Below are 19562 nucleotides of genomic sequence, written 5' to 3' on the forward strand. Positions count from 1 at the left end.
TCTCATTTCTATTACAAATGTGTATTGTATATATAATCAATTTTTTCACACTTCCACACTAGATATCTTTATCACATTTCTTTAAGAGTCCCTTGTCTACAATCTTCTGCATGTGCAAAACTCACAAGCCAGAATTTTCACATCTACTAAAATTTAATTTAACGTAACTTAATAGATACTAAGCGATATACATAGTCTAGCCTCCAGCAAATACTGCCTTTAAAATGTATTAATACAAACATATGCATTTTTAGATTATATTTGGATGAACTCTTCTGTCCTTCTGGCTACAGTATCAGTTTTCATTTAATAACAACATACACTTAGTTATGCTTCGATACTACACTTCTAAAGACAATGCTTGTTCTCTTTCTGCTAAATCTCTGTATTTTTTAATGTGATGTTTAAGAAAACAAACTCTGGTCTCAGAATCAATTTGAATAAAAGTGTGCTCTTCCCAGTCAATCCTCAAGCATAAAATATTAGATTAGACACCTTCCCTTTTATCATCGGAGATCAGTTTAAATACCTAGGGGTAAACATCACAAGTAAATACAGCCAGACCTTACTAAATCGAACTCAAAGGGACCCGAAAAAAATTCGACTTACTGAGTTTTCGAGTTAGGGAAAACGGCGTAATAGGCACAGGTTAATCAAGGACATTATTTTTCCAGCTTAATTATTATATAACCGTCTATTATATTGTCATTTTATACGTATACATGTAGGCTACATACCGGTACATGCATCTACAGTATGTACTATCGAACAGTGCAATGAAACAGGTTACCTTTAGAGAAAAAAGTCTGTTAACTTCGTTTGGCGTCGATGTGCCGATGCATCTTGCTCGACAATCTTCTCAATCTCGTCAATGGACCGAAAAACACATTTTCCTCAAGATCCGGCGTAGATTCCAAGAATCTGCGCAGTATGTCAATAGCCTGTCTTTTTGGCTGGGGACAGGCTGAGTATCGACATTGTTGCCGTATTCTTCCTCATCCCCACTCTCATTTTCCTTTTGTTCCTCGTTTGCCACCTCAGCAATAATGTCAGTGTCCGTTAGTTCTCCACAAACATTCACCGCACTGTCAACTTTGAGAAAATCTTGAAAGGACACTTCCTTATTGGCGCCAGTAGCTGTCAGAACCGTGGACCATTCTTCAGGACTTGCAAGTGCGTCGTCCGTTTCCATTGACATTCCTTCCAAGTGCTCCTCTGAATCCTCAACGGTTTGCTGTCCAAAACCTGCTTTTTTGAAGCAATTCTTGATTGTTTCCTCCGGAACTTCATCCCAAGCTCTCCGGGCCATTTGCATCACTTCTACCAGGTCAATTCCTAGTGGGCGTTTACCTTCAATATCCCGCAGCAATTTTCTCACAACGAGTTTACGGTATCGCAACTTGAAATTGTTAATGATGTCCTGGCCGAGTGGTTGAAGCTTAGATGTCGTGTTTGGCGGCAAAAACTTGATTGTCACAGCTTTCATGACAGGGATATGGTTATGTGCTGTGCAATTGTCGATGAAAAGAATGATTCTTCTTTTCTTCCGGACCATCACTGCATCCACTTTCTTCAGCCACTTGGAGAAAAGCTCTGATGTCATCCAAGCTTTCTTATTGGCCTCGTAATGCATAGGTAACAATTTCACATTTTTGAAGCATCTGGGTTTCAATGATTTCCCAATCAACAATGCAGGCAATTTTTCTAACCCACTCATGCTTGTGCCCAAAAGAAGAGTCACGCGCTCCTTACTTTTCTTTCCGCCGTGGCAAGGTTCACCTTTGAAAGTCATTGTTTTGTCTGGAGTGCATTTGAAGAATAAACCAGTTTCGTCTGCATTGAAGACGTCATCAGGACTGTAATCTTGAACAATTTCTGGCAGTTTCTGTATCCAGTGACTGCAAACTTCTTCTGGCACTTGCGCACTTTTGCCACATAGCCTATTAAACACAATTCCGTGTCTTTTCTTGAATTTGTCCAGCCAACCATTGCTGGCTTTAAATTCTGAATGGCCCAACTCTTTGGCAAATTTTTCTGCTTTTGCTTGCAAAAGCTTCCCATCAATAGGAACCTTCCTATCCCTCGCTTGCACAAACCACTTCAAAACGCATTGTTCAATGACGGGATACTCACATTCCCACATCCTCTTCTGATGGCCACATGACTTCTCACTGTACAGTTTCAAAATCTTTTCTTTTTCTTTCAGAAAACTGGAGAGCATACTTGTGGGAATGCCGAATTGCTTTGCAATTTCCACTTTCTTCTTGGCGCCCTTTTCGACGGCTCTGATGATGGTAACTTCTTCCGCGATTGACAACGTTTTAAGCTTACGCTTACCAGTTGCCATTTTCAGGGCACGTACCGTACGGGAGACTATGGAGAAGCATACAGACACGAACACTATTCAAGGCTCCTCCCGACAAGAGACTGACAAAGGTGAAGGGAAAATTGGTTAAAAACGTTTTTCTTGAGACAATTTGGAAATTCCAGATGCCACCCGGTTGGTTATGACTCATGGAGCACCGAAGGGACGTGAATTATTCCAGCCACTCCCTTTAGTTTTCGGACATTTTTGGTCTCAAAATAGACATCCTACCCTCAGAGAGTCGCTTAATCTCTTGTGGAATGCATTAAGATAAGACTTTGTGTCCCTTTTCTTGGTTTTCCGGACCACGTGTTCTGAAATGTAGAATAAGAATAACAACCCAAAGGCAATAGAAAATTCGACTAAAGGAGGTTGGGAGCCGAAAAGTTTTCGAGTTGAGGAGATCTAAAATATATTGGTCTTATGGGAATTCGGCCGAGGACTAACGAGTAATTCGACATAGGGAGGTTTTCGACCTTAGGAAAGGTCGACTTAGTGAGGTCCGACTGTATAAAGCTCTTTATCAACAAAATTTTGCTGTCTGTATGGAAAACATTAAGCAAGACTTGCATAGATGGTCAACCCTTCATCTCACTTTAGCTAGAAGAATTAACATTGTTAAGATGAACCACCTTTTCCCACCCTCTCAAACGTTTTCAGTTTTTAATGTCTGGAAAACATCCGGGATTAAATCACTTAGAGATCTGTACATAGACAACGTTTTTGCATCCTACGAACAATTACACTCCAAATTTAACTTACCAGCAACACATTTCGCTCACTACCTTCAAATTCAAAACTTTGTTAAACAGAACCTGTCCAATTTTCCTCACCTCCCACCTACCTCTATACCGGAAAAAATATTGCTCAGTCTTGAGGACTCAGACAGCATTTCTGTAATGTATAAAACTATTTTACAGTCTCTCCCTTTCAAAGATCCAAGAGAACAGTGGGAAAAGGATCTCTGACTCAATATTTCAGAAAAGGAATGTTAAGTAGCAATGCACAGAATTCACTCGAGCTCCATATGCGCAAAGCATAGAATTATTCAACTTAAAATTATATATCGAGCGCATCTCTCTCTTGTTTAAAATTGTCCAAAATGTTTCCAGGGCAAGATCCAACCTGCGAACACTGCAATCAAGCTCCAGCCTCACTGGGTCACATGTTTTGGGCCTGCACCAAATTAACATCATTTTGGACCAAAACTTTTAAATGCCTTTCAGACAGCCTTGGTGTCACAATCCCTCCTAATCCACTAACAGCTGTGTTTGGTGTACTTCCAGATGGGTTTAAAGTGGAGAAGGACAAACAAACTGTAATTGACTTTACTACACTATTGGCAGGTAGACTTCTACACTATTGGCAGGTAGACTTATCTTGTTCAATTGGAAGAATCCTAACTCACCTATTCTAAGTCAGTGGGTAACTGATGTTATATACTATTTGAAACTGGAAAAAATCAAATTCGCACTTAGAGGATCTGTACAAACATTTTTCAAAACCTGGCAGGCTCTAATCAATAACATTTTAGAATAAGCATTTAAATTGAGGTAGCAGGTTCTCTCCCCTCTTTTACTCTATCTTTACTCATTTATTATTTTATCTTCATTTGCATAAAGTTTTACACTGCTGGCCTACCTTTTTTACTTTGAACCTTTTTCTTTTCTTTTTTTTTTTTTTTTTTTTGTAAAACTCGAGTTGTGTGGAGTGTTATTTGATTTTAATAAATTCAATAAAATAAAAAAAAAATGAATTAGCACTCTACTACTATCCTGCGGTAAAACTGGAAGAAAAGTTCCCCACTACTATATTTACTCTTAATATATTACTAAATACAGTACAGATCTCCAACATAGCAATCCACTGTCATTATTTCATCACATACTTATTGCATTATACATTTAACAATTTACCCTCTGCTTCCTTCAGTTCACTTTCAGTTGGCCAAGTCTGCTCTCCTTCCATGGGGTCCACTTCTGCTTCGGACTGCAGACTTTCAATTTGGCTAGGATCTGCTTTCATCAGTACCCTTACATGCTCATCCATTGGCTCCACTGTGTCATTATCCTAAGGTGAAAGAAGGAAAAAAAAAAAAACAATTCTCGTCAATGTCACAGGTAAAACACAGAACCTACAGTCAAAGTGTTAAATAGAGCCACACTGGAACAAATTTTTAAAAAATCAAATAATTAGAATGAATTTCATAGTTTGACATCTTTAAGAGAAATTTACTTGTTAGACAACTTAAAAAAAAAAAAATTAAATCATATTTTTTTCAAATCCTCAGTCCAATTCTGTGTATTTTTCCTGTGTCAAAATCAACCCCAGCAAAACAGACTGTAACCCATAAAATAAATTCTGGACAGGGCACCATCTCACTGCAGGGTCTCCCCTTTATGCATATGCCCAAACAGGACCATTTTCTAATCATCAATAATATACACACATTTTTGAAGGAAAGACAGAATTACCAGAGGAAAATCAATGCTGGAGCATCTGTTCTGGCTGACAGTGAATGTGGAAGCAAAACTGCAAGTGAGGCAGGCAATTGGAACCGAGCATGGCCTCTTTATCCCCACTGTCAACTACTACCAACACCCCCTGTGAGTTAACAGAGTTAACTCCAACAGGATACGTAACTCTGCTTTCGGAGCACAAAGATGATGGAAATTATCTGCATGAGCTGAAAGGTATTGATTACCACACTCTGGGTAAGTAAATGATGCAAAGGAGGATATACACAACAGAATTAACAGAACAAACAAGTTGCTCCTGGATATAAAAGACCAGGAGGTACGTTTAAGCAGTAACTTTGATGTAAACCTTAAAAAAAAATCTAGCAAGTGTCGATGAAAAAATACAGGAAAATATGAGCAAAATTGGAATAAAATCTGAGTATGTGGTGCTCACCTGAAAGAAGTTAAGCAAACATTAACGACTGACATCCTCCTTTGACAAAATAACTTCTGATAAATTAGCTGTTTTTCAAGATAATGTAAATATAGAAACCCAGTGAAATTCATACAGTAGCTGAACTATTTTGTAAAACTAGGGGGCTTTGCTCGCCCACCCCAGGGTTTGGTTTACCGGATATACAATTTAAAGAGATTGTTATTTTCATGGGAATTGTTACATATGCATTATTTTCACTTTTACTTTTAAACTTGTTTAAAAAAAATACTTGTCCTTTATTTCCGGCCCCAGGCGTGGTTAAATCTTTCTTGCAGGATGTATAACGCTGCTCGTGTTGTGAAGGGGGGGCGGCTGAACGCACGCTAAGGAGATGCCATCGGATCAGCTGCTGTCTTTCTGCTGCTGCTGAGCTGCGTGTTCTTTTTGTCGCACTGCACGTTGATCATTTAAAAGCCTGTAATGCAGATGTCCTTTTGCCACTTTGTGTCCCTGCTGCTCGCATTGTGAAGAGGGGGCTGAACGCACACTAAGGAGTTGCAGTCGGATCATCTGCTGTCTTGTTGCTGCTGGCGAGCTGCATTTTCTGCTTGTCGCACATCGATCATTTCAAAGCCTGCACAGCAGCTGTCCTTTTGCCACTTTACTTCTCTGCCGGCTTGTGTTGTGAATGGGTTGTGGGGACTGAACACACGCTAAGGAGAAGCAGTCAGATCATCTTCTGGCTTGCTGCTGCTGGCAAGCTGCATGTTCTGCTTGTCGTTGTTTTAAGAGCTAGGAGCACATGATGTCTGTCAGCCAAAAGCATTCCAACAACTGCTTGGTTAGATGTCCGTGAACTTGTTTTAAATGTTGTCTCACGGGATGTCAAATTGTCTTCTGAGAAGATCACGTTTCGTCTCCCTAGTCTCCCTCCCAAGATTTTTTTTTTTTTTATATAATAGTGAGATAACTGGAGCGGACTTTAATTCAGACACTGATATCAGCAGCTTGCCACAAAACTGTGAAGTCTGATTTTCTTATTCAACAAACTACATGTTAAAGAAAATTTAACATTGATTCTCAGAGGAAAGGCAGAAATTATATTGAAAATAACCATATTTGAAAAAAAGAAAATTCTACATCATTAAACAGTGCTTATGTAAAGCTGAAATCAGATACAGCCTATTCCAGCTAAACTGAAAGTGATTTTTGATGGCTAATTCTACATCTTGTTAGATCTCCCAAAGAAGCAGAAAAAGAGCAAAAGAGCCAAAAAGACTGATCCCAACATCATCTGAAATATGAACATGAGGCATATCGTATCCAGATAATGCAAAGAAAATTTTGCTTGTAACTGTTCTACTTGTAATGTAAAATTTGCCATAATGACACATTCTCTCCCGTTTCTGGCCGCTTTTTCCGTTACTATATTGAAATTTATTCTATTAAATATAATTCTATTTTGGTAACCATTAAGAAACTAGTAACTAAAAGTGTCACTAGACTTAAAATAATTCCTCCTTTTTTCCCCCCAAGGAGACTGTTTAGCAGCATACCCTATGGTTATTGCATCTTGACTGTACTTTCATGAGATCTAAATTCTTAACCCTTTCCACACCACTGTTGGGGGTTTGTTTTGTTTTGGACATGCCCTGCCTCTTGGCATGTCAGAGGACTGGGGAGGTTTGGAGACAAAGAGACCAAGCTACTTCTTAGTTAGCTTATTCACCCCACAACTGTTAAGTGCCAACATAATAATAAGCTCCTCTACCATAAACCTGGCAATAATATGAAATCAATGTTAAAGCTGCCATTCCTGCTTCTCAGCAGTACATCACAGTTACTCGAGAACTGATTATTAATAATATTTTCCCACTATCAAATCTTGCAAGAACGACATTGTTATCTCAGTTCATACCCCTCTGATCTTGAAAAATAAATAACAATGCCCTGCATGCTCTTTTGGAGACGATGCAGTGGGGAAAGGATCTTTCATTTAATATTTCAGAAAAGGAGTGGAAGGCAGCAATGCATAGAATACACTCTAGCTCCATATGTGCAAAACATTCAATCATTCTACTTAAAATCTTTCATCAATCACATTTATCTTGGTTAAAATTGTCCAAAATGTACTTGGGGCAAGACCCAACCTGCAAACACCACAATCTACCTTCAGCATCAATGGATCACATTTTTGGATGTGCACCAAATTAACATAGTTTTGGGCAAAAAACTTTCAATGCCTATCAGGCAGTCTTGGTGTCACAATCACTGCTAACCCATTAAAAGCTGTGTTTGGTGTTCTCCCAAGATGGATTTAAAGTGGAGAAGGCCAAATTGATTGTAATTGCTTAAACCACATTACTAGCACATAGATTTATCTTGCTCAATTGGAAGAACCCCAACCCACCTTTCATAAGTCAGTGGTTAACTGATGTTCTTCTATACTGTTTAAAATTGGAAAATAATCAAATTCTCACTTAGAGGATCTGATCAAAGCCTTTTTAAAATACGGCAAGATCTAATTAACAACATTTCACAATAAGCATAGTCAAGGATAGTCAGGTTAGTTAGGAAGATAGATGGATGCCTATAATGTCCGTTTGTTTTTTGTCAACAGAGTGCATACAACATGTGAACACTCTAACTAAAGCACACATGTGCATTATCAAACCAGAGGCACAGGCAGTATTTATTGCAAAATAAAGAAATAAGCTCCCATGTAGTGAAGGACTATATGTGATCATGTGACTATTTTCACTAATTGTTTAGTTGTCTGTAGAACAGAGAAAGCAATTCAAATCTGGGCATAAACATTCAATGTCAATAACAGCACTTGATAAAGACGTTCTGAAATAAATCCACACCCTTGAACTGAAAGAGTGCCACAGATGAAGGCGAACTTTACAAAATGAGGTGCACAAGCAGTCTCCTTTTAAAAAGGCTGAACCTCATTACAATGGTTTTCTTTTTTACCTTCTTAAAACAACATAATTATGATGTTTTGCAAGACATAAATCAAAACGAAAACATTTTTGGCTTGAAAAAATGTAGGTATTTCATACGTTTTAAGGCTTTTATTCATTTTTTTATAGTGAGACCCCAGTATCCATAAGCTCTATCATAAAACAAAAGGGAAAGCTGGTCATTTTTTTAAAATGTATACAGCATGCTTCACTTTAGAACACATCATCACTTGGTAAACTAATGAATACAATGATTGTGAAGAAATTCAACTTGAAAAATACCAAAATTATCCTTTAAAGTCAAAGTTATTTTTTCACAATTATGGCATACACTAATTGATAATAGGAAATTGTGTTCTTAAGTGAACCATTTTTAATAAATTAAAAAAAAAAAGCCACATCTGTAAAAATGATGTCAATGAGAAATCAGTAAAAAAATAAAGACTTAATTTAATGAATACATTTTCAAGACAATAATGTTCTTAATAGGGATGCACGATAATGTCGGATTTATATGTGTATCGGAAGATAATGGGTTAAAAATTTTGCTGGTATCGGACCTAAATTTGACTGATAATTCAAACCGATATTGATGACGCATTCACTGTGTTCCGGATGTGCCAGACGTTTAGGCAACGCTGGTCTACTGTGCGAAAATGTCATTGGTGTGGAGGTTTTTCAAAGTGAGTGAGAGTGACATAAAATATGCCATTTGCAACACTTGTTCGACTAATGTTTTGCGCGGAGGGACTAAAAAATGTGAAATTTCAATGCCACCAACTTAATTACACACTTGAAGACACGCCATCCTCACCAATATATAGAATTCCTCAGAGCAAAAGAGGAGAATGCTGCACCACCGCGCACCAAATCAAAAACTGCAGTTGCTCAACATGTTGATCAGTTACTTCAAAAATCAAATAAATTTGATAAAGATAACCCTAAAGCTCAAACAATTACTGCAAAGGTGATGGAATTTATTGCTCTGGGCGATCAGCCATTTTCTGTTGTAGAAGATACGGGATTTCGAAGGCTGCTTGAGCATCTCAAGCCCCGTTACCAGATACCCAGTCGCCATTATTTTTCTGACATAGCGCGTCCAGAAAGTCATGTGCGCAAACTCGTTGCTGAAGATGGCACAGCCATAAGCTTTACCACTGATAAATGGACATCTGATACGAGTGCTATTAGTATGCTTAGTTTAACTGCTCAGTGGATCGACCACAAGTTTGAATTGCAGAAAGCAAGAAACGGTTGATTTGTTTTCAATCCTATATTTTGTAAAAATTGATCTATTTGTATGGAATGATTACAATAAAATCAATAAAATTTAAAAAAAGAATGCAATCTTGCACGCCCAAGAATGCTCTGGATCACGCACGGGTGCTGCACTCTCTGTGGCGTTTAAAAGAATGTTTGAAACATTGAAAATACCCAAAGAGGATGTTCATGTAGTATTACGAGACAACGCACGCAACGTTACAATGGCTATGGAGGAATGCGGGATCCCAAGTTTGCCATGTATGGCTCATACTTTACAGCTTGCAGTGAACGACGGCATACTATCCCAGCATAGCATCTCGGATACAATAGCAATCGACAAAAAATAGCAGGTCACTTAAAGCATTCACAATTAGCCAACTCGCGTCTCAAAACTGTACAAACTGAACTTCACATGCAGCCGAAAATGCTTCAATGAGACATTTCGAATAGATGGAACAGCTCATTCTATATGCTGCAAAGCTTGCTGGAGCAGAAAAGAGCACCTTGGGGCTTATGCCTCCGATTTCGAGTTACCTGCAACTCTAACGCCTCATCAGTGGGATTTGATCGAGAACATAATCACACTCCTTGCTTCATTTGAACAACTGACTAAAGAAATTTGCCTGCTGAAGCCTTGGCTTCTAACGTTATTCCCTCAGTTAATGCTTCAAAACAACTGTTGACTAAAAGCGCTCATACTGACTTCGGAGTCAAAACCAGTAAAAGTGCTCTCTTGGAGCCTGTAAACAATCGTTTCATTGATATTTACACAGAACCCATGTACTGTGTTGCCACTATTGTAGACCAGAGATACAAAGACAGCTATTTCAATGCAGATGTAAAATCAATGGCACTCAAAATGTTCCAAGCTCAGATGGAACTTGCATCGAATGAAATTCAAACGAGTGAATCACAGATAGATTGTCCACAACAGAAAAGGGCCAAGATAAATGACGAGGTGGCATGCACGCTCTTCGAAATGTACAACAAAATTCTTGAAGAGAACACATTGATGCCTCGGGAAAACAGCAAGATGACAACAAGGATGAGTTTTTGTGGAGATCTTTACAACATTGTTTTAAGTGAACAACTAGGGCTGTCGGATCGAATATCACTATTCTAACATAATTCGAATGTATAAAAAATCTTGGAAGACGATAAAGAAAAACGGCAATCGAATGTAAAAGACCGGTTGTTGGTTTTACCTCGCACTACCTTTGGCTTCATGTTACTTAAAACATGCTGGACACTATTGTGGGATTTTACAGATCTGTTTTTGCACGTAATGTTTTAGGATCAGCCTATACGTGTTTTCTGAATTGTTAATCCATATTGTTATTAGTCATTAGTTAAACGGTCGGCAACTTCTGTTTTAAACACACCCATTTTAAAGATCGCTAGTTTTCATCAAGCAACTGAGCCAACTATAGCCTATGCTTCTTTGCTTCACATTTTTGTTCGGTGCGTGTTAACTAAATAGCTTCGTAAATAAACACTTAAACTCATTTTACAGTTTTTTATGTTACTTTGAAAAATGCTGTCTGCTAAATAATTGATTATAATACACAAATATTTAAAAGACCATCACAAAGTAACATTTAATACACTTGTTTCATTTGTAAAACACATAAAGGGTCACAATGCTTCAGTTTATTTACTGTAAAAAATAGAAACAGGGATATAAGGTCCTCTGGCCTCTAGGAAAAAAAGAAAAAAAATGACTGTATTTACTTCGTTTGAGCAATCACTGACAATTTTGTTTGTTTTTCTTTTGAACATTGTTAGAAAGTACCAGTGCGGTGCGTGTTTTATTTCTCTTTGCGTTGCTTTTTGTGGGAGAGCCAATCTCATTCATGGAAGCCACTGTTTTCACCAGTCTCTTGAGCAATAATGAGCAACTTGTAAGCAGATCATGAAATAAAGTGAAAAGCAAAAATATTAATAATAAACTGTTTCAAAAAACAGCAAATACAATACAGACATGCATTCAATTCAAATGCCATATACTTATTTTTATTGTAAAGATTCTAATCTTAATCTGACAGCCCTGGTAAAAGCCAAAATGCAGACCTATCTTTTAAATATGAAAGATGACATAGAATATAATTCTGTATATGTATGCATGCTACTCGGCAGGTGCAGGGATTTCTTTTTGAAGCACCAATCCCGAGGAATGAAAATCCACTGAAATACTGGAACAACAACGTTGGTTTCCTACCATTGCCAAAGTAGCACGCAAGTTCCTGTCAGGCTCATGCACTAGCGTGGACAGCGAGAGATTATTCAGTTTGGCTTCTAATGTGATCAACGAAAAGAGAAACAGAGTTTCACGCGACAAGGCAGAGATGCTCTTGTTCGTTAAGAAAAACCTCCCCATCAGGCTTAAAAAACAGAAAAGAATGATAAGCTTCCAGAAAAAAAAATACTTATTTCTTTACCATTGTACGCATTTCTGTTTTTTAAAATTATAGATTGGTTAGATTTATTCCATCAAAAAGAAAGGAAAAAAGTATGATGTAGTATTTAATACTGAAGACTGTAAAACAAAGGATCAGATAGCCAGCCAAATGTAGTTGAGCAGAAGCCATTTTAATGATTGTAAATAATCTGCAAAAGTTGTTAGTAAGTGGTATTGCATATTTCACTGTCACTGTACATTTTACCACTTTTTTCAGTTTTTCGATTATTGTTGAATTTGTTGTATTTGTTCCATCAAAAAGAAAGAGAAATGTGTTATTTAAAGCAACAACCTGCAAAACTGTTTCCCATATAACCAACAGGTAGCCAGCCAAATGTGGCAGATATCATTTGTTTTTAATGATTGAATGTGGTGTGCAAAATTATTATACAAATAAATGTTCACTTTGTCTGTAATTCTTGTCCAGACTGATCAAGTCTCATTTTTCTCTATATCTTATAAATATGTATATCGGCACTGGCATCTGTAGATAAAATAATTTTTATAAATAATAAAATAAGTACATAGACATGAACGGATATCGGCATCGGCCCAAAATTCCCATATCGGTACATCCCTAGTTCTTAAGCATTGATCTGTATGTTGAAAATGTATTCATAAGGTAAAACATTACACCCATGTCATTTTTGTTTTTATTAGATTCTGGCATTTTAAAAGAAGCCAGGCTATGTTCTACACCTCATTGCCAGTCTCCCTCCATGACAAATGCCCAATAGAGTGTTACTGCCAGACAGACCCAAACGGCTTATAGTATATAGATGCTTCACCACAATTTTCAATGAGAATTCAATGTATTCCAAGATTGTGACAACTTTCACTTGAAACATAATGAATTTTTACCCACCAGTTACATTTCCAGAATGATGTTTTCATATCTACACATCCATTACATTGTTGGAACGAACTGACACATGCAACAAAGATTCAAGTCAATAACAATTAGCTCAAACACGCAAGGTGTACCGACTTAGCCAGAAGCAGTATGAGTAAATACAACAGATGCACAAATAGAGTATTATGTTAACTAATATTAGTAAACTGGCTTTTTCTGATGTCCATGTTACAACAAATGCCACTTAAAAAGGGTGACCTGCTACATATTTCCATCTAACAAGGGTGGAGGAAAAGGTCTTAAAAGAAAGCCATCCCCATCACTGTACTTCTCTGGGACTCCCAATTCCTTCACATGAAATCTCTTTATAACGTGCAAAAAAAAAAAAAAAAAGTTTTAACAGTTATAATACAAAATGAATGAAGACAGATACAATAAAATGCACGTTCAACAAACAATACACACTCTACAAAACTATTAACACAAATCATTACGAGTCTGTTGCTTGATAGCTAGATAGCTAGATACTTTATTAATCCCAAGGTGAAATTCACATACTCCAGCAGCACCTTTCTGATACAAAAAAAAATATTAAATTAAAGATTGATAATAATGCAGGTAAAAAAACAGACAATAACTTTGTATAATATTAATGTTTACTTACCCCCCCCCCACCCCCACCGGGTAGAATTGAAGTGTAAGATAATAAATCTTATTATCTAAGAAATAGACAGTTTACACAAAACAAAATAGTCCAGTTTTAAATGTGGTGAGTGAGTGAGTGAGCCAGCAGAGCAGATGAAAACATTTGTGGGTAGCACTATCACCAGCAAGAAATGCTGGTGCAGTCTTAGCAGATTTAATGTTGGGGAGTGTCCAATCACTACACCAGTGGTGCCAAAAACAGTGCCTATGATGTATCCTAACACATGCCTGAGGACAATCACTTTGAAGGGCTATTGTTAAGCACCACCCCACTATATAACACAATTACCAAGTAACATCAGGAAGACAAAAAGAAATGATGGCATAGGTAACAGAGAACAAATGAAAGCACTGTACAATACAAAAGTTAAATAATTAGCATTTATCTAAAGATGACCATGAAGAAAGCTTTCTTGAAGAAAAAAACCCATCAATGCTCATTTAAGCTTCTTAACCATCTAGATGATCCTTTTACTTATTTATTTATCCTTTTACCTATTTGGCCACAGCAAAATAATGTCAAATTCAATGAAAACCTAGTACAATCCTACCATATCAAGATAGCAATATTTTCAACTACCAAACATTCTACTGGGAGTGTCACAATTTGTAGTTGCTGTTCTGCTCATGGAACTAGAGAAGTCACAATCTTTGCAGGTACCAACAATTTAAAGGTACAATATTTTGGAGGAAAACATCAAAACATCTATCTTCAAATTCACCTAAAGTTATTGACATAAGAAACTCCTAAACATTTCATTAAATCTAACACAGAATGAACTAAGAAAAAAAAAAGCTTTAGAATAATCACATCACATTCCAAGAGAAATATTCAGACAGCTAAATTTAAAATTGAATAAATTTTGCAAGGCAGAGGCTGATTACTAAAGTATTCGGACAGTACCCAAGTGATTCCAACTATGAATAGGTAACCTGGAGGAAACAGACAATTGAAACCAGGTAAAAGTGACAATTGAAGAGCTAGCATAACAAAGGCTAAAGGAGCTAGGCACATCTTAAAGTAGAAGCTAGATATCTGGAACATAATAAGTCATGGAACTAATAATGTGCATAAATTAAGACTAATGCATAACATAAAACCCAGTCAACAGACCTCCTGTTAATCTGATTGCACTACTCCAACTGTTTGTCAACCAAAAAAACAATCTGGTATTTCACTGTAAAGTTTTTTGCAGATACTAAAGATTAACTGGAAAATTTGGAGCACCCATTTAAACTTTTTTTCTTTTCTTAAAAAAGTAGTTACCCAGCATGTAATAAGCTATACACGTTTCTTTGTAATGATGACTTTAAAATAGAAAATTCTTCAGAAGGAAAACTAAGGAGCCAAGCCCACTATATTTATATTGTCCCTGAAGTGTTTCAAAGGAATTTTTTAAAGGATTTTCTACCCAACAGAAACTCCTGACAGTTTTATTAAACCATATTAAATTAGTACAAAACAAAGAGAAAATAACAGATACTCTACCTGCATTTCCACATCTCCACCTTTTTTGATTCTGTTTTCCACATACTTCAATATCAAGGGGTCACGAGAAGCATCTATCTGACTCATTTGGAAGTCTCCATGACCCACAATATGTAGGAGACGATTGACACTGAGTGGCTGCCCACGGACATATCCAGAAACCCGAAGAGTGCCAAGTGCCCCAGGTCCAGGTTGAAAAGTGGCATGCTGGGCCAATAAATATGGACGACGAGATCTGAAGAAAAGTTTTCTCTGCTTCTGTGAAACCAAGTGGCGCAGCAGAAGAATGGAGTCCTGGGCTGAGTCAAGACTGAAGAGTCGTGATTCGGGAAACCGCACTTCCACCAGTCGGCTCAGTAAGCGTCGTGCCTCTGTCCGCTTCTTCACTGGCACATCAGAGATACCTACAGTGACAAGTGCTATAAAAAAAAAAAAAGTTTAGACAATTGTATCAGCCCACAAATAAAAGCTATCAAGACTATATGGAGTTAATGTAGTTGGGCTCTCCAAAGTCTTGTATTAGCCCAAGCCCATCATGTACTCTAAATCAAGTATTTCCCGAGAATTTATTCCATTACTTTATACGTGCAAATGTAACTAAACCAAGGCCGATCAGTAGTTATTCTTAGAGTACAAGAAAAGCGTTCATTGACATGGAGTGTTCTCATAGGGATCAAGTGCTATAACTGCAGTAGAGGATCACTAGGGAAAGATGTTCAAAGTGCCTTTAATAACAGGAAAATCATTTTCCATGGCAATGAATAAATTACCAAAGACCCTCTTTTAACCCAACAGAATGCACTACATTTTTAAATACCTATTAACTCAATAATTAAGTAGTCAACTTAATAAAAGAATAAACTCACATTGTTTGCAGAAAAGTACATTTTATTTCTGCAACCACATTTTTAAGCTACAAACCCCCCCCCAAAAAAAACAATTCTACTGAATGAGTTTTAGTTTATGAATTCTATACAAACCCATTGTACTGACGCAATAGTTTTTTTCTATAAAGAAAATCAAAGGGTAAGATACATGTTATCATTACATTCATCACACATGAATTATCTGCATAATAAAAGCATCGATTTCAATGGGTAAAATTACATCCAAAATGACAATCTGTTAATTTAATTATCTTCACAAAACAAATACAGTGAATAAAATAAAAGTCAAAAAAACAAAACGATAACTATAAACGTACACCGGCTGTTACAGACGCAAATCAAATGTATGTGTTTATTGTATAATATTAACAGTAAGAGCAGCTCACTACTCAAAACGGTAAATATACGAGGCAGTCAGGATCGAACCGGGGGTCCCTTGATTATAAGTCAGCAATTCTTACTGCTACGCCACGGAAGCTGTTGCATCATTTTTGATCCTTTTGTGAAAGTGTTTATTTGATCTTAGCACTTAAACTATATAATGTGTAAAGCCTTATGTCTACATTTTGTTATTTATTACTAAAATATGAAAAACATTTCTGTTTTAACGATGTGTTTACACAGATTATTGTACAAACGGAACACACATGAAATGCATGTATTCCAAATAACAATCTATTGTATTATTTCCATTCTAAATCTCCAGCACTTCACTCCCAGATAATGAAGGCTGGAACAGGGAGAACGTTGTGGCCGTTCTGCAGCAGTGGGGGGATGAAATAGTAGGCTGCTTGCTGCTTGTCCTGATCGGCACATTTACAAGACAAAAAGTGCTGACTGAGAAGTGCGAAGGGATTTAAGGTGGGCCGGAGTTAAGAGTTTTTTCGTAGGCTTTGGTAATTCTTATGTTAAGAACATGTTCCCTTTATTAGGGAGTCACAGAAATTCACTACAATTTTAAATTACCAGTTTAACATAACAGAGTACAACTTGCAGACCCCTTTTTTCCTAAGGTTCTAGCATTGTGTTCATTATTTTGGCCCCCAGTCTACCAAAATATATAATTACTGAGGGATTTTAATATAGTTCAGAAACAGGGGCAAATTAGCTGAAAGTGTTTCAAGCCATAACATGGTAACATACCATACCTAACAAAAGATGGTTTGCTTTTATATGAAGTACTATGCCAACATGTTTTATTACTATAATTACTTCTGAAATGCAATTTTTCTATGACAGTTCGATTTTTTAAGCTTGAAAACATAAAAAATATTAATTAAAATGTTTATAACTCTCTGTATAATATGCTATAATCTATACTAATTAATAAAAGGCAAAGCCCTCACTGACTGACTGACTGACTGATCACTAATTCTCCAACTTCCCGTGTAGGTGGAAGGCTGAAATTTGGCAGGCTCATTCCTTACAGCTTACTTACAAAAGTTAGGCAGGTTTCATTTCGAAATTCTACAAGTAATGGTCATAACTGGAACCTGTTTTTTGTCCATATACTCTAATGGAGGAGGCGGAGTCACATATCGCGTCATCACGTATTACGCCTCCTACGTAATCACGTGAAGTGAAAACAAGGAAGAGATTTACAGCATGAGTCAAACGCGGGAACGAAGGTAAATGACGTTAATTGTTGAGTGTCTTTTAATACTGTGTAAGCATACATATTAACAGATGTGCACTTAAACGTGTGCATTTATGGGGTGATTTCTCAGGCTTAAAGCTCGAAGTGATCACTCGAGTGAAGGCAGCTTCACAAAAAAACAGATCCTTAACAAACTGTTATTGGTATATTTTACCTCAATTTTAAAAGGTTTTCTTTTCTTCTTAATAAAAATTTAAAAGCAGAACTTCGCCGGTGTGAACCGTGGGAATTTGAGCGACTGACGCATACAGACATATTCATGAGTGCAGGTACTTTGGAAACAAAGCACCATGTAAACCTAAAGTTTAAATTAAGTTCATAGACCTACAAAAGGTTGCCATTGATTTCAGGCAAGATTGCTTTTCTCCTGTACAACTATACGTTGCATTCTCAAGAGTGTGCTTGCACGGATTCGTCATATTACAACCGGAGTGCTGAACTGACAAACTGGTACACAAATAGAACAATCGTAAAAACAGGATTAAATAAAAAGGCTGCTTCCGTTGGCGAAGCAACGAAAAAGGAAGACCTTATATGACGTTTGTTTATAAAACAGCGGACAGGCTGTGTGAAGTCAGCTACACAATAAAACAGATCCTTAATAAATTGTTACTGGTATATTTTACCACAATTTAAAAAGGTTTACTTTTCTTCTTAATAAAAATTTTAAAGCAGTACTTCGCCACTGCGAAGCGCGGGTATTTTGATATATATATATATATACGAGCTGTATATACCCGGCGTTGCCCGGGGCAGAAGTAACGTAATCGGTCAAACACTTACATATATACCAAAGTAAACCTAATCGGTCAAACAGTTACATAAATACAAAAGCAAACCTAATCGGACAAACAGCTAATCTATATACATAAGCAAACCTAATTGGTCAAACAGTTACATATATACAGAAGCGAACCTAATTGGTCAAACAGTTATGCATGTGCAGAATGATTTTACAAACATTATGCGTGTTAACAATCATTAAAAAGAAAAGATTGAGGAACTGTTCTTCTATATGTGATGAAGCCACTAATAAGACAGATTTTTTTCAGGACCCAGCTGTTTCATAACTAAACTACTGCCACCCCCAAAGTAATGCCTAATAGTGGTTTTTGGGGTAGCTGTGGAATAAAAAGGGTGTTTTTTAGTCAGTAAGAATCTGACACTACCCTTCAGTACGGGCTGAAGGGTGCCTATGTAAGGTTTTACATCCTTCCCGTATGGAAAAAAAAACATACTAAACTTTTTTTTCATCATTACAGATAATCTCAGTCAAATCGAAGTACGCATTCTCAATTTATTTTTATCTAATTTTTACTTTTTCACAAAGCCATCCCATGCCAATTTGTATGAATAAACTTTTGCTAGAGAGTTAGCAAAAGTTTATTCATGCACATATTTTAATACGGATAATCTATCTCTAATCAAGGTTCTCATTTTCATTCTAATTTAAAATAATAATAGATACTCATTTTTTTGTTCTGTTTTAGAAAAACCAATCTATGCCACCTACGTCTTCGTCAAGTCAGCTTCATCCAGCTTCATCACATATAGAAGAAGAGTTCCTCAATCTTTTCTTTTTAATGATTGTTAACACGCATAATCTTTGTAAAATTATTCTGCACATGCATAACTGTTTGACCATTTAGGTTCGCTTCTGTATATATGAAGCTGTTTCATCGATTAGGTTTGCTTTTGTATTTATGTAACTGTTTGACCAATTAGGTTTGGTTATGTATATAGATTAGCTGTTTGTCCGATTAGGTTCGCTTCTGTATATATGAAGCTGTTTGTCCGATTAGGTTCGGTTTTTTTATATATGTAACTGTTTGATCGATTAGGTTTACTTTGGTATATATGTGTGTTTGACCGATTACGTTACTTCTGCCCCAGGCAACGCCGGGTATATACAGCTCGTTTCATATAAATATAAATTATTAAACAGTAAAATCTTCTTCTGTAATTTGCTACCGTGGCAATTTGTGTGTCTGTCCAGGATTTTAAATGACCTGTAGCTCGCAAAC

The 19562-nt window shown here is 36.8% G+C and overlaps 1 protein-coding gene across 1 annotated transcript in view; it reads right to left on the minus strand.

Annotated features, from left to right (window-relative positions):
• The window catches only part of tsr1 (TSR1 ribosome maturation factor), a 102673-nt gene that overhangs the window by 35175 nt on the left and 47936 nt on the right, over positions 1-19562 (minus strand). The window contains exons 5-6 of the mRNA XM_028806657.2: positions 14995-15413; positions 4282-4435 (exon numbers count right to left, since the gene is read on the minus strand). Coding sequence (XP_028662490.1) covers positions 4282-4435; positions 14995-15413 — 573 coding nt within the window. The remainder of the gene's footprint in view (positions 1-4281; positions 4436-14994; positions 15414-19562) is intronic.

The sequence above is a fragment of the Erpetoichthys calabaricus genome, chromosome 8, assembly GCF_900747795.2.
Source record: "Erpetoichthys calabaricus chromosome 8, fErpCal1.3, whole genome shotgun sequence".
In the NCBI taxonomy this organism is placed as follows: Eukaryota; Metazoa; Chordata; class Cladistia; order Polypteriformes; family Polypteridae; genus Erpetoichthys; species Erpetoichthys calabaricus.